At 36.5% G+C, this 14,190-nt stretch overlaps 2 protein-coding genes across 3 annotated transcripts; both read right to left on the reverse strand.

Annotated features, from left to right (window-relative positions):
• Positions 1–58: 58 nt before the first annotated feature.
• On the reverse strand, positions 59–1,390 carry LOC109237841 (putative F-box protein At1g67623). The gene is made up of 3 exons (XM_019404229.1): positions 1,090–1,390; positions 822–1,002; positions 59–505 (listed from the first exon to the last, which is right to left on the reverse strand). Exons 1-3 carry the CDS (start codon positions 1,269–1,271, stop codon positions 68–70), a joined length of 801 nt encoding a protein of 266 aa, XP_019259774.1. The 5' UTR covers positions 1,272–1,390; the 3' UTR covers positions 59–67.
• Positions 1,391–7,826: 6,436 nt separating this feature from the next.
• On the reverse strand, positions 7,827–13,759 carry LOC109237864 (CDP-diacylglycerol--glycerol-3-phosphate 3-phosphatidyltransferase 2-like). Of its 2 annotated transcripts, XM_019404259.1 has the most exons (7): positions 13,198–13,756; positions 10,741–10,838; positions 10,588–10,638; positions 10,312–10,425; positions 8,600–8,656; positions 8,429–8,514; positions 7,827–8,356 (listed from the first exon to the last, which is right to left on the reverse strand). In XM_019404259.1, exons 1-7 carry the CDS (start codon positions 13,610–13,612, stop codon positions 8,236–8,238), a joined length of 942 nt encoding a protein of 313 aa, XP_019259804.1. In that variant the 5' UTR covers positions 13,613–13,756; the 3' UTR covers positions 7,827–8,235. The 2 variants fall into 2 exon arrangements, with proteins under 2 accessions (XP_019259804.1, XP_019259805.1); XM_019404260.1 differs by lacking the exon at positions 10,312–10,425 and having other exon boundaries at positions 13,198–13,759.
• Positions 13,760–14,190: the final 431 nt, after the last annotated feature.

Raw genomic sequence — 14,190 nt, forward strand, 5'->3', positions numbered from 1 at the left:
AAAAAAATTCATCCTACAATATACAAAAGAAAAAAGTTTTTATTTAAAAAAAAAAAAAAAAAAGATACTAATACAAGGGCAGAATTTTGACAAGGTATGCAACTTCTTCATCACAACTACAAGCATCACAACTAAAATGATCTTCATCTTCATCTTCATCTTCGTCGTCACTGTCAAAAGAAGGCCATTGACGCCACTTATTTTTGTAAGAGCGCTTATGATGAAGGGTGCAACAATATGGGTTTTGTGCCAAGAAGATTGGATTGAGTACCCAAATACTATTCAATATTTCAACCAAGTTTTTTCGGCACTCTCCTAATGCTCTCCTCATTGGCTTGTTTGCTTTCATTTTTCCAATTGCAGTTATGCCATTTTGTTTGAATTCTCCACCTATGAAAACTTGGATTATGCTTATTACATATTGTGCTCCAAGATGTCCTGTTTCTGCAGCTTTAACTAGGCATTCTATTGCATATGTTGGCCTTTCTTTCCTAAAGAAATCAACCTAAAGTGGCAGGAAAAAAAAAGTTCTTATATCCATACTAAAATATTCAAAAAAATAATAAGTTAACAGAAATTAAAAAATTATAGGAACTGATTCTATTAATTGATTAATTAACTAACTAATTAGGGACAACCAGTATGAAACAACTAGAACGATATCTTTCTTTTCCGCAATATTTAGGAAAATTAGAACAATAATGTCAGTTTGAGTAAACAGCAGTACTTTTGCATGTTAATATTCTTATGTACATGTATTGTGAATATAAAAAAATAAAAATTAAAAATTAAAAATCGATTCCATGAAGAATATTACTTACCACACCTTTTCGATACAACGCTTCAGCATTCCCACTCTCCCCACACATTCTCATGAACAAAGAAAGCTTTTTTTCCTTGTCTTCCTTGTCTCTTTTCCATGAAGGTCCTATAGGGAATTTCTCCATTGACATGTGATGATAAATATATCGATCGTTCGAAATTTCATTGAAGATTTTACAGCTGACATGAATGCATGCATATATATACATGTCAAAACAAAATTAAAAGGAATGCAACATGTAGAAACAATATTGAAGAAATACAAACCTGAGCTTGGCATTGATATAATCTGTAAAAGAAGAGGAAGCAACTCTTGCAATAACTTGAGAGAGTAGGTCATTCGGAAGAGATTTGATATTGGAGGAATTGACAACACTCTTTTTTAGCTTTTTGTTGTGTTTTGTTGGTCTTCTTTTCGTTATTTCTCTTGATGAATGACTTATCGCCATTGTGATGCCTAATTATATTAGTGATTCTGCCCTGATTTTATAGTATCTGATCAATTTCCTATATATTTTCCTTCTTTGAGTAGAATTCGGTGTTAGAAAAACGAAAAGGAATGATTTTTTTTTTTTTTTTTTTAGTTTCTTGAAAATTTCTGTTGTTATCAGGTGGTAACGAGAAATATAAAACAGTACATAGCACCGCTTGTCCACTCCTTTTCCTGTGCGTACTGGGAACAATCTGTCCACTTTGCAAAATTTCATACAACGGATTATCAATTTAGAAAATTCTTTTCACTTTTTTTTTTTTTTTTGGAGAATGACTTAATATATGATTGGAAGTATAAAATATTGAACCAACTTCCGGATTTCTAGATGAAAAGAATTTCTTATTACAAAATAGCCAAATATTGTTAGGTGTCCTGAATTTGTCCGTATAATTAGAAGGTGATATAAATAGCACCACTATTTCACTCCTTTCTTATGTGTACTTTATTTTCTCATTCCTTTCCTATGTGTACTTAGGACTAGTAAGTTTCTTGCCATTATTAAAACTTTCTTTCCACTTTGTATAAAACAAAGAAAGTTTTATGGACATCAATTTTCGGAAAAAGAAAGTACTCAATAACATTTCAATAAAGTTAACTTTTCGCTCTAGTAACTGGTAAAAAGTAACTTTTACATTATTGTCTTGACAATATAAATAACTTTTACCTATCTATGTATTACCGGTTGTAACAAGTTATTTTCTAAGTTACAAAAATAGGTTTATCATAAAGAGTTACATGTTATTGTAACAATAGAAGGAATATGTATCTCAAAAGAATTAATACAACTTGGAATGGAGGAATTATATTAGTGCTCCCGCATTATTATATCTATCTATTCTATCTATATCTATTATCTATTATCTATCTATTATTATTATAAAAGCACGAATAATTTATGCTAAATGTTGAACGACTAAAATATCCCTAAAATATTGATCGCCTTTTACGCCCTTAAATATTTGTATAATTTAAGCATCTAATTGTAAATTACCAAACAATGGAATTCTTTTTCGACTTAAACTACACATACGTTTGCCCTGCAAAGTTGATCCTACTTGAATTAGAAAGGCACACCCATGATTTCCTCCTCTTTATATTTTACGTAAGATGTATATGCATATAATCAAATTGTGTACATGGATTTTAACCTCTTTTTGTATTTTGTGATTTGTTTATTTTTGTTCTTGCAATCTTTGATGTGTTTTGGGAAAGTTCCTAATTTTATTATTGTTGATCTGATTCATCTATATCTATCTATATTATTTTAAAAGCATTAATGTTCCATGATAAATATTAATTATATTATTTTAAAAGCATTAATGTTCCATGAAAAATATTAATTTACAAAAATATCCTCATAACAATAACCGACATGTATACCCCTTAGAAATTTATTCATAGTTTCATTTATTGGGTATATAAAATTATAAGTAATATTTAACATACACGTGATACCCACAAGGATTTAAAATCGTCTATAAAGTTAGTTACTACTATTGGGACTCATATAAGACGTGTTCAGTATTATAGTCAAAGAAAATTATTTTTATGTCGTGCTTCTTTTTTTACTGTGGAGTTCAAGTAAGTAGTGTTGGTTGTTATTAGTAAGTAGCGTTGGTTGTTATTAGTGGAGTTCAAGTAGTGTTGATTTCCGTTGTTTCAAGCATGAAATCAAGGTTGGAAACTTCTTTAATATTGTTCATTAATTACATAGGGCTATAATTTCTAACTCAACGTACACACCAGATCTCTATATAGATTTTAGTTCGACTTTTCTTAAACCATTAAAACATATTAGTTAAATTCATTAAAAATTATATGTTATATTAAGACCAGTTAGAAAAGAATAAAATCATAGGTAAAAAAATAGAAAAAAAAAGAAGAAAAGGGAAAAAATAGTGGCGATCAATTAGTGATATGAGAGTATGAGTGGTATATATCTAGATAAATTGGAACGTCAACATTCTTCACATATTCAAAGACCAAAATTGTTTCATTCCTCATATTGTAAAAGGACACAATTGGATGCAAGTTCTCATGGTCACCAAGTCTTTTCATATGCACGAAAGTCTTCGTCCTTGTCCATTTTTTCATATAAGTAACCAGAAAAAGTAATAGTGATAGAAAATGAATTAGCTAAAAATAGCATTTTTAAAATATCGTAAATTGCATGAGATTAATTTTTTTTTTTGGTAACAAGTATATTTGCATATCTTATGTTAATTATTAGGCGCGCCTATTGTTATACGTGTGAGGCACGTACATAAAGACTAGTACTATATTAAAAGTAGGAACCCTTTAATTGAAAAGTTAAATTACCTTAATGACCTTCTAAAACCTAAATATCCTATTTAAATATATACAAAGAATAAAAAGATCCCAACGCATAGCAACAGCCCCAAACGAAAAGACGCAACAAATAACAAAAAGGTAGCAGCTTCTTATTTTGCAGAATGCATCTCTGCTTGGAAGCATTAATTGAAACTCTTGGCAAGGCAGTGAAGAAAACAAGTGTTACGTCAATTGTGATCCAACGGTTTGTTGAATAAAAATTAAAACGGTCAAACACCTTGAAGAGAAGGTTGGTTCAGGATGGTTCCTCTTGAATTCGTATTTCAATTATCATGTTTGTGTCTAAAGTCCCGCATATTTTTTGATAACCAAGTCAACCTGCACATTTTTTGCACTTCCAATATAATGCGCCATGCTTCAATTAAGAACATCTAATAATAGTCAATTAAAGCATATGTACTTTGATCCTGAATATAGATAAGAACATCTAGAGGAAAATTTAAACCAACTAAGGAAGAAATCAAAGAACATTGTTTGGCTAATAGATCCGCGTTCTGCAGTTTAAATTGTGATCTCTTGACTACCATTCGTTCCACTGGTTAGTGATTAATGTAGGGAAAAAACTTTTTATTTTGCTATTATATTGTAAGGAAAAAATTTCATGTAACCGAACAAGCACCATGCCAATATTTTCTCTCAACTTAATGAAGTACCACTGATCCTCCCATCCACTATGGCTTTTGTCACGGGGGCGTTTTTGGTCAGTCCAAAGTCACACCCGCGCGGCAGTCAAGTTCCGCACTTGACTCAGCCTTCTTTAACACTTAGCCAATTTTCAGCAAGTTTGGCTTAAACGAAATTTAGGCAACAATCAGAAATTTAAGAACACAAAGCAACTATGGGAAAATTTCCAACCTTTGCATTAAGTTAGAAAATATACAAAGGACCCTCACTTGCTATGAACACGATCCGCTCACAGCCCACTTTTGGCAAAGAACACAAGTCGTTCTTGGCCAACACTAAGACCTGCCCAAGCCTAGCCTTAGTCCCCTTTGAAACACTTTGAAACCCTCACGTTTCACTCTTGTTTCCCACTTATAATTTCCCACGAAATTACCCACCCTCTTCTCTGCCTAAGTCCAAAGGCCCTATTTATAGAACATAGGCAGCCCTTAAACTTGACATCACATGACACTTGTCGTCTACAGCTTTTGCCACTTGTCGGGATAAGTTTAAATCTTGTTCCTAACATGTAGTTGACATCCCCAACTACTTAGGACACAATATACACGAAATGGATGATGGAACAAGCATGATCAGATCATGGGACAAAAAAGTTAAGACAAGGTAACCGCCAAAACTGCCTTCCATGTGCATTGCATGTGCCATCCTCACTTGGCCAACTGAATTTCGCCCAAGGCCTGATTTTGTGCCAAGCCTTAGCTCACTTTGACATTGCTCCGCGCCAATGTCTTGCCCGCAACCCGCTGCCATGATTTTTCCGCACACGCCCGGCGCTGCTGCCGCCCGCGCACTGCCTTGGCCTAGTTTTCTGCCTTGCCCATGTCAACCTTCATTTCCCTCGTGCCATTGCTTGTATTTTCCTTCACATAGCCTTGCCTTAGCTATTGAAAGCCTTTTCCATCATCTTGCCTTCCCGCTTTGCCTTAGCTTAGCCCGCACATAGCTGCCACAACCCAAAAGTGCTATGCCTCCGACTTTGGCGCGCATGCCGTGCCATGCCGCCCTTACATTGCCCATGCTGCCTCATCAAGCCTTTGCCAAGCGCGCCTTGCCTGTCCCAAGGCCTTGGCCAATACTTGCCCACAACAGCCCTCAATGCCAATGTCATGTCCGTCGCCCGCAGGATCGTTTATCCGCACCTAGGCCATTGACAAGGCCATCACGCCCAAATCCTTGCCACAGCCGTGCCACGCCCGATGACAAAGAGTTAGGGTCTAACAAACCACCCGCACCCTTTGAAATCGACGTCCTCGTCGAGCCAACTCAATTAATCAACCCCAAGGGGTTGTTGACAAACAACGCCCCGTGTGCTCCATTCACATCTGCTACAATGGCATTTGCTTCCGCCACTTGTTCCTGTTTTTCCGCAGCTAGCATTGCATTCATCCTAACCTGCACCAGACAGTCCTTCTTCAAGTGCGGTCCACCACAAGTAAAGTAGCCTTTGAATTTGACGCTCCTTTCCTTGCCATTGTGAATTTCCTGTCTCACAGTCTTGACAAGTCCCTCATTTTCAGCAGCTTGGCCCTTCCCGTTTTCTTCCATTCCTTTGCTTTGTCTTTCCGGTCTGACTTTTAATGCGAAGTTTCAGCAGGTTCATCACCTATGTTTAGGTCCGCCAACGCATCTGCCGCTGCAATGGAAGTAGAGAGGCTTTGAACATTCTGCCTTCTCAACTCCAATTGCGCCCAACCCTCCAATCCACTCATGAAGTAATGCAGCTTGTCTTCCTCTGCCATATTACTTACATTCAGTATCAAGGATGAAAATTCCTTGACATACTCCCTCACCGTGCCACTTTGCTTCAAGCGACGCAGTCCATCTCGTGCCATCCACGACAAGTTTGTTGGAAGGAATTGGGATTTTAATTCCTTCTTCAGCATCTCCCAAGTCTCAATCTTGGGCAGTCCAGCACTTTCTCTATCCGCAACTCGTGTACGCCACCACACCTTTGCATCATCAGCCAAGTACATTGGTGTGATCACCACTTTTTCATCATCCGGCACACGAGCAGCTTGGAAATACTGCTCCATATCCCGCAAGAAATTTGCCAATTCTTTGGCACTTCTAGCACCACCATAAGCCTTTGGCTCTGGAATCCTCAACTTAGTGCGTTCATCACTTCTAGGGGCAGAATTTTGCAATGCCCTTCGAAGTTCAGTCACCTCCTCACGTAGTTCTTCTTTCTCTTGGCGTACCAAGGCCATTTCTGCCAGCGTTGTCTCATGCCTCGCTGCATAGTCTGCCTCCAAACGTGCCATTCTTGCAAGAACAGAAGAATCGCCACCAATTTCTAGAGCCTGCCCAACCAGTGCTTCCAACTGCTCAACTCTTTGACGCAGTTCGGCATTTATGCCACCAGCCGCGTTCTCAAATAGCACCATGAAATCTGCCACNCCCCCCCTTCATCTTCTTGCTTTCACCCATCAGCGTCCCTCATCCCCTTATCCCAAATCCACCCTTATCCCAAGTCCAACAAATTAAACTTAGTTACTGTAATTGGCTACGCATTAGGAATAGGGGCGATGCTTTAAGCCAAATTTCAAAAATTGAAGAACAGAGGAGTTGAACAATATAGCAGCTTTTTTGGCGTTCTTTAGATTTGCTCAAAATTTTCAATCCAATCTCAGTCTTTACTTCACCAAATGAGTCCAAACTTGAAATGAGAACTCTAATTAACATCGATATCAAACCCCAATATCCAATTTTTACAAGCAACAACAAAATCGGAAGACCAAGTCGTAGTCTTCTTCGAATAGACTTCAAAATTTTTGAACCAAAGCCAATCGAATCAACTCCAATCCACCTAAATTCGTAGATTCCATTTCACAAAGAAAGTTTCAACAAAGGTTTCAAACACCCAATCAATTTTGGCTGCCAATTTTCAGATCGAAACAACCCAGCTTCTTCAACAATATTGGACAATGAAGAACGATGAAATACGAACTCGGATTTCAAGAGTTGTGTTGGGTTCGAAGACTTCTTTCCAAATTTGAAGTCTAGAGCAGTGGAAAGGATTAAATTCAGAATTGTAGCACAAATAATGAAGAACAAAGATGCATAAACAAAGCACTCAAGCAAGTTTTTCTAATTTTTTTTTTTGTAACTAAGTAATTTTTTTTTAATTTTCTAATTTGACTACGAAAGAAATGACTTCACGCGCCCGAGACTTTGTTAGCAAACACGCATATGCCACATCAGCAACAAGTACTTACTTGATATATTTAATAGTTATTTGAAGTGTCTAAATGGTAAATGGTTCAGTTGAGGTATTTGTCTGGTCGTTGAGGACAACTTAAATGGACCGTTTATGTATTTCGCCAATATAATATAAAATAACATGGAACGATTTATAATACAAAATATTATATTTAATAGTAATTATACGATTTTCTAAAAAAGTCGCCGACTTAGTTACACGCGCAACGCGCGTACCCTAAGACTAGTATCATAAAGGTATTAGTATCACTTTCCATAGGAAAAAACACAATAATAAGTGCTTTATTGCATAGAACTATTTTTTCCAGTTAGAATCCAGATTACATGTTGTGGATCCCATGTCCAATAATCCTAATTCCTGTTGAGAGACTTCATTGTCTCTCTGCTAAAGAATAGCGTCAAAGAATGTAGAGGAAAACCGAATAGTGATGACATCCTGCATCATCATTTATCTTTCTGTCTAAACCAAATGCACAGAGAATTATATATTTTGGGACATTAGAATTGAGTCAGTAATTTCTTCCATCGTCCTCAGGAGGCAACTGTGAAAGGATTAAGGAAGACAGCTTCTCCTTGCACGCATCATCAGTATGTATCGCTTAGGGTGATATTGGTCAACAGCAAGAAGCATGAGCCAAGATGTAGTTGGTTGATGAACAAGATTGCTACATTAACAACACTTTCCATATCTTTCTCATATACACGACCAGAGACCATACAGCAAGCCATGCTGATATATATAGCAAGATCACACCAGAACCCACAAGAGTTCCAACCCCAGATAAACTAGAGAGAAAAAAGTTAACATTATTAGATTTCAATCACGGCTCATGCAAGAGACTGAAAACAGAAAGTTACCTGCTATCTCTGGCTAGCAGGAGGATGGTCAATGCAGTCATCTGAGTGGCTGTTTTCCACTTCCCCAGGTTATTCACAGCTACAGCCTGAAAACTTTATCAGTTACTAATGCAACAAAAAAAAGCAGGAAAGTATTAGTCTACAAAATACAAGGGAGGGTGGGTCTTGAACCTCTGAAAGTTTACCACCCTGAGAAGCTGCCCATTCTCGAACTGCAGACATAGTAATCTGGGAAACAATTTTGCAATTAGATTTCTGAGGCATAAGGAAGAGAGATATGGAAAGAAAAAAGAAAAATGTATCTCCAATTAGAAGATTTATTTAGTATATCACCCCTTGAGTTACAGCAACTTCCATGTAAAATTATAGAAATGTGTATGACAAAGTGTTTTAGAGTGTATCCTAAAATTCAAATGGCAAGATATTGATGAACATTTCAACTTAACTAATACCTAAGTTTCTCAAACTGTACAATAAGAGTTCACATCCATATTCTCAAGTAGGAGCGGCAAACGGGCGGGATATGATTCGGGTCGAAAAATGGGTAATGAAAAAACGGAGAAATCATCCGACCCGACCCATATTTAATACGGATAAAAAACGTGTTAACCGGCGGATAATATGGATATCCATATTATCCATGACTTCTTGCATATGATCACTTTTGGGAGAATTCCTAGTCTCCCTAACTTGAGGAACCCCCAATTTGAAGCTTTACAAATATAAAAGTTAGACCCATTGGTTATTCATTTTTCTAAATGGATAATATGGTTCTTATCCATATTTGACCCGTTTTTAAAAAGTTCATTATCCAACCCATTTTTTAGTGGATAATATGGGTGGTTAACTGTTTTCTTTTAACCATTTTGCCACCACTATTCTCAAGAGTGTTTGCTAATTAACTTACCCGTCCACATGACTTTGAAGCAAAGCATATTTCATTGTGGACTCGCCATAACATGAGCAAAAAAACAGTTCTAACCTTCATTTGAGTGCAAGGCTAAAACATCATTGACTGTAGAAGATACTACTCCTTTTTTTCAATTTATCACACTTCCCATTTTAGGATGTTTTAGCTTTACACACTGATTTTAATGTTTTCCTATCAATCAAACTTTTCAACTATTAATTTTATACTTTCTCCCACTATCACTAATATGATATGTACTTATTTATATATATAAGGCAAATTATCATCTTAAACTTTGTTTCCAGTCAAAATCCATGATATGAAACGGTATGGCAGGGAGTACTAATAAGGCTAATCAAAGCAGCATAGAACAGTTGAAAAAAGGTCGATGCCAATGTGCAAGCCTATAACCTAGATATATCAAAAATGATACTACCTTCTTTTCCCAGAATAAATCATAAAATCTTCCATTTTTGTTAACACAAAGAAATTGAGATATGAGGAGGTGGCACAGAAATTATTTGCTCTTTTGCACCAAAAAACCATTTGTGACAGATAAATTTCTACTTAAGCAAAGCTTCACAGAGAGGAAATGTAGAGTGCTAATAGGATCAAAATCTTTCTAGAGGAACACTCACTTTTTCTACTTTAGAAATCACCTTTATTTTAAATTTAAGAGACAGAAATATAGCAACTTACTTCAAAAAATGTTTGGAGAAAAAAACTATGAAACGCAAACAACTTATTTGCCCAAATTGTTATTAATTTGCAAGTTTCTAGAGAAAGATGCTAAGTTTGTTTTTGATGAAAAATGCATGGAGGCCTTTGAACTTTTAAAGGTGGAAAGAAATTTATGTCTTGCACACATGTAATCCTAATCTAGTGACTGTAAGGTATTACGGAATTAACCGTAACTAACTAAATATGGTCAAAGAAAATACAATTACGGGGACTTATACAGCTTATCACTCACCTCCCTGCCTATTATCGCAATTGAAGGGACAGTTAATAGCCATGGCAACTGTCCAAACACACTGGACTCCAACGGTCTGGTGCACAACAAGATCAAGGTGGCAGCAACCATTAGCTGTTGCAGTCGAGAAGACAGTTATATAAAAAATCCTAACATCATCCTTACAAGAAAATACACCACCATGTCTCATGCTTATAACCTGCAATTTTGCTAGTAAACTAACCAAAATTGCAGGCAAGCATGACAATCCAATTGAAACAGAACAATAGAGAATACCTTGTCAGCGACTGGATCTAAAAATGCACCAAAGGCAGTTCCTAAGTTCATCTGAGCATGTCAAACAATCTAAGATTGTGATATCCAAAATATGGGAAATAAGAAATCCAGAAGAGATGATAATACGAAACTCAAAACAGCAGAAATGAGAACCTTGCGAGCAAGGTATCCATCAAGCCAGTCAGTTATTGCTGCTGCAATAAATATGGCCGTTGTAGCAGTTGGGCCCCACCAGCTATCAACATAGAATGCTAGATTAAACAGAATACAAGATCAGTTTTCTGTATATAAAATACCAATTGCAAACAATGTATACTCTCATTTATCAGCCTGAGGTTCTGCCACGAATCGAAGAATGCTACTATACAAATTAAAACAGATCTTATATTTTTATTACCTTCCATCAAAAAAAGAAAAACACATCTTCTATTTCATCAACATTTTCAAGACGGCTGGATAAACAGAAAGAACTTGCACAAGGGATTGTCAATCAGTAAACATTTCAATGATCTACTCATGCATGAAGCCACAAGACACACTATAATGACACTGGCACTTGTGACCTATGGAGGTCCACCTATGTTAGCTTCATGCATAACTACCCTCCAAATGGGATCAAACTGGGTTTTTTGTTATTGTTGTTGTTGCTGCTTAGCCAGTCCCAAGCCCAGATAAAGACGAGGTCTGTGATAGTTTGATGGTCAGTGTATAAAAATTCAGAACAATGATGAGTCTAAATATTGAAGGAACGGGCTAAACATTATGAAATAGATTAAAGGACTTATATAGCTCGCCTAACTAGTTTGAGCTTGAAGCTTGATTGATCAATTGACTTGTGACCTAACTAGACCATGTCCAGCAAATTTCCAAAAGGAACCTATAAAGCTATACCAAAACAAACAGAACTATGCAAGTGGGAGAACTATAAAGGCATAGAAAAGCCCACGAATGCATACCTATATGCAGTATGGTTGGATAAAGATCAGGTTACACAAGAAATTCACTAACTAGATGCACCTATATGGTTCCAGTCAATAGCCAACAACAAACAACTACACCTTAGTCCCAAACAAGTTTGGGTCGGCGATATGAATCCTCATATCATCCATTCAATAGCCAACGTAGTTTATTAATGCTATACTTAGTTGCTTACTGGAAAGCTTTGTAACAACTCAGAAGCGACCTGCACAACATAGTGCATAAATATCATCAATTTGCGGAATTCGACCTAGTTTGCTATTTTCTACTGAACTTAAACTAAAATTTGCAAAGGTGTAAGCTTCTCCAGTGTCTTAGATCATGTGCAGCCATACTTCAACAAACTTCGAGTAAATATTCCAAATAACTACTGCATTGTTTTCGGACATGAACAAAATTTGTGATTTTCTAGGGACTAGCAAATCACGATAATGCTAGGTTTATTCCTCGCTCAACACCGAAATAGACCCCTCTAGTGGAAGCATTCCCTTCTTCCAAAGTCGAAGGTCTTTACTATTTATGTCAGTGGTGTCTAGGCCAGTGGCAGAACTAGAAATGTATGCAAGGAGATTCAAAAAAAATTTAGGATATCACAGTTGGATTTAAACCTACAAGGCTATAACCTAAAGTAACTTTTGAACCCCCTTCACTAAAATACTTGATCTTTTCTTCATGTCAAGGAGATCCAACAGCTCACATATAGCCACAAATATCATTTTTACCCTATTTGCATATTGCAATTTTTCGGCGAAACGGGTTCGGTTGAACTCCGTTCATACTATTTAGTTCTGCCACTGGTCTACGCCAGCTTGTACACCTCGACTATTCTATCAAGTATTACTACCTTCTGCCATCATAGGCACCGGGCAACTCTACCTACCAAAGTTTAGGCAGAAGGCGGATGGGAATAAATCATTTAGTGTTTTTTGTCTTTGCTAGAATTTCAACCCTGATGTCCAGGGCTTTCACCCACTTCACCAACTGCTAGGCCACTCTCTCGGGTGCTTCCATAGTTGGTCTTGTTTCACGTTTATTGATTAGGTGCTTTAAGAATGTATTAGGAATAAGAATGTAATGTATTAGGAATAAGAATGTCAATTAATGGCACTCTCTCAATCAGAAAAATGTTGTCCTTTTTGCTTACTAAGAGTCAAAGATGGTGATCTTTGATTAAAAAATTTAAATCTATTATGTCGGCATTTTGAAATAAAAAAGCATTACAACTTATAGCACTTTTCATGCTATGTATTAATACATTATTTAAGCTTCAGAAAAAACTTAACAAAAATGTAAAACCGAAACCAGTCAATTGATCCTCCTACAGTAAAAAGGACCAAAATTATGGGAAGAGTATATTTAGGCCAAAGGCGTTCTCATTTCAACAATCCCAATTTTAATTACTTCCATTATCCTCCATATCTATCCATCTCGTTATAACCTTTGTGTATTACATTCCACATATAATCCATAACTAAAAGACCAGATTTTAGTTACTTCACCGAATGTCTCTCCCACTAAAATCAATTATGAGTTTATTCACAAGTATTTGCTTAAGAGAAATCTAAATTCATCAATCATCAAAGAGCATACATTGTTTAAAATGCATCCAGCAAAAATAGTTGAGAAACTTACTGCTTACAAGAAGCGGAACAGCAGCCACGCGGCCAATTGTTAAAATCGTGGGCAATGTCAGCAACTTCTCAGACTTCGATGGCGGTGGTGGTGGAGGAGATGCTTTTTCACGGCGGAGATCATCCTCCTTGTGATCAGGTGCGGGGCCCATTTGAGTAGTAGAAATACTTCTCAATGGAAAGTTAGCATATCCCTTACCCAAAAACCCTAACAATTTCTGGCGGTGACGAAAATCACCGGACGCCGGAACTGAAATTGAAGTCCCCCGCCAACAGCGACGCATGTGAGGTGACACACTTACGGCGGCGGCGGCGGAGATAGAGGTGCCGGTGACGGAGGTAAAAGAGCGGAAGAAATTGTAGGGCTTGTGAGAATAAATAGAGGTCACAGCGTTGAGTTTAAGACCACCGGGCATGTTGTAATTGTAATACTAATACTAATAGGCGACAGCTGCTAAGGTTAGTAAAGTTGGGGAGTCGTAACAACTAAACAAACATCAAAGTCGTTTGTTTCTTCGAATTGAAGAATGGTGTGGGGACAGTTAAAGAGGGGATATCGTCCTTCACCACCTCTGCTTTTTCAACTATATTCTAACATGTCCAAAAATTTGGATGGTTGTTCCCCCTTGTATTATATTTTATTGTTATTTCAAAATAATGTTTGTTTTGATTGTTTCATTAAAATTAGTTGTATTGTATTGTTAAAATAATAAAAAGTCCCCTTTTATGAAATAACCGATTTGGTGTGGTGGGATTGTTTACTATTTTTCTTTCCAATTATGTCCTAACTTATTACTATATAATTCTATTTTACCTTTTTTCTATTTTAACTCCAAATCTCCAACCTATAACCTACTTTGTTTTTTTCTAGAACTTCTGCCGCAGTTAAAGGTGTTTTACCGCTTTCTGTTTTATTTTTTCTCCTAATTTGCTTTTAACTCAATTCTAATTTTTCTCCTAATTTGCTTTCAACTCAATTCTAATTAGTTGTGCT

Source organism: Nicotiana attenuata, unplaced genomic scaffold, assembly GCF_001879085.1.
Source record: "Nicotiana attenuata strain UT unplaced genomic scaffold, NIATTr2, whole genome shotgun sequence".
Classification (NCBI taxonomy): domain Eukaryota; kingdom Viridiplantae; phylum Streptophyta; class Magnoliopsida; order Solanales; family Solanaceae; genus Nicotiana; species Nicotiana attenuata.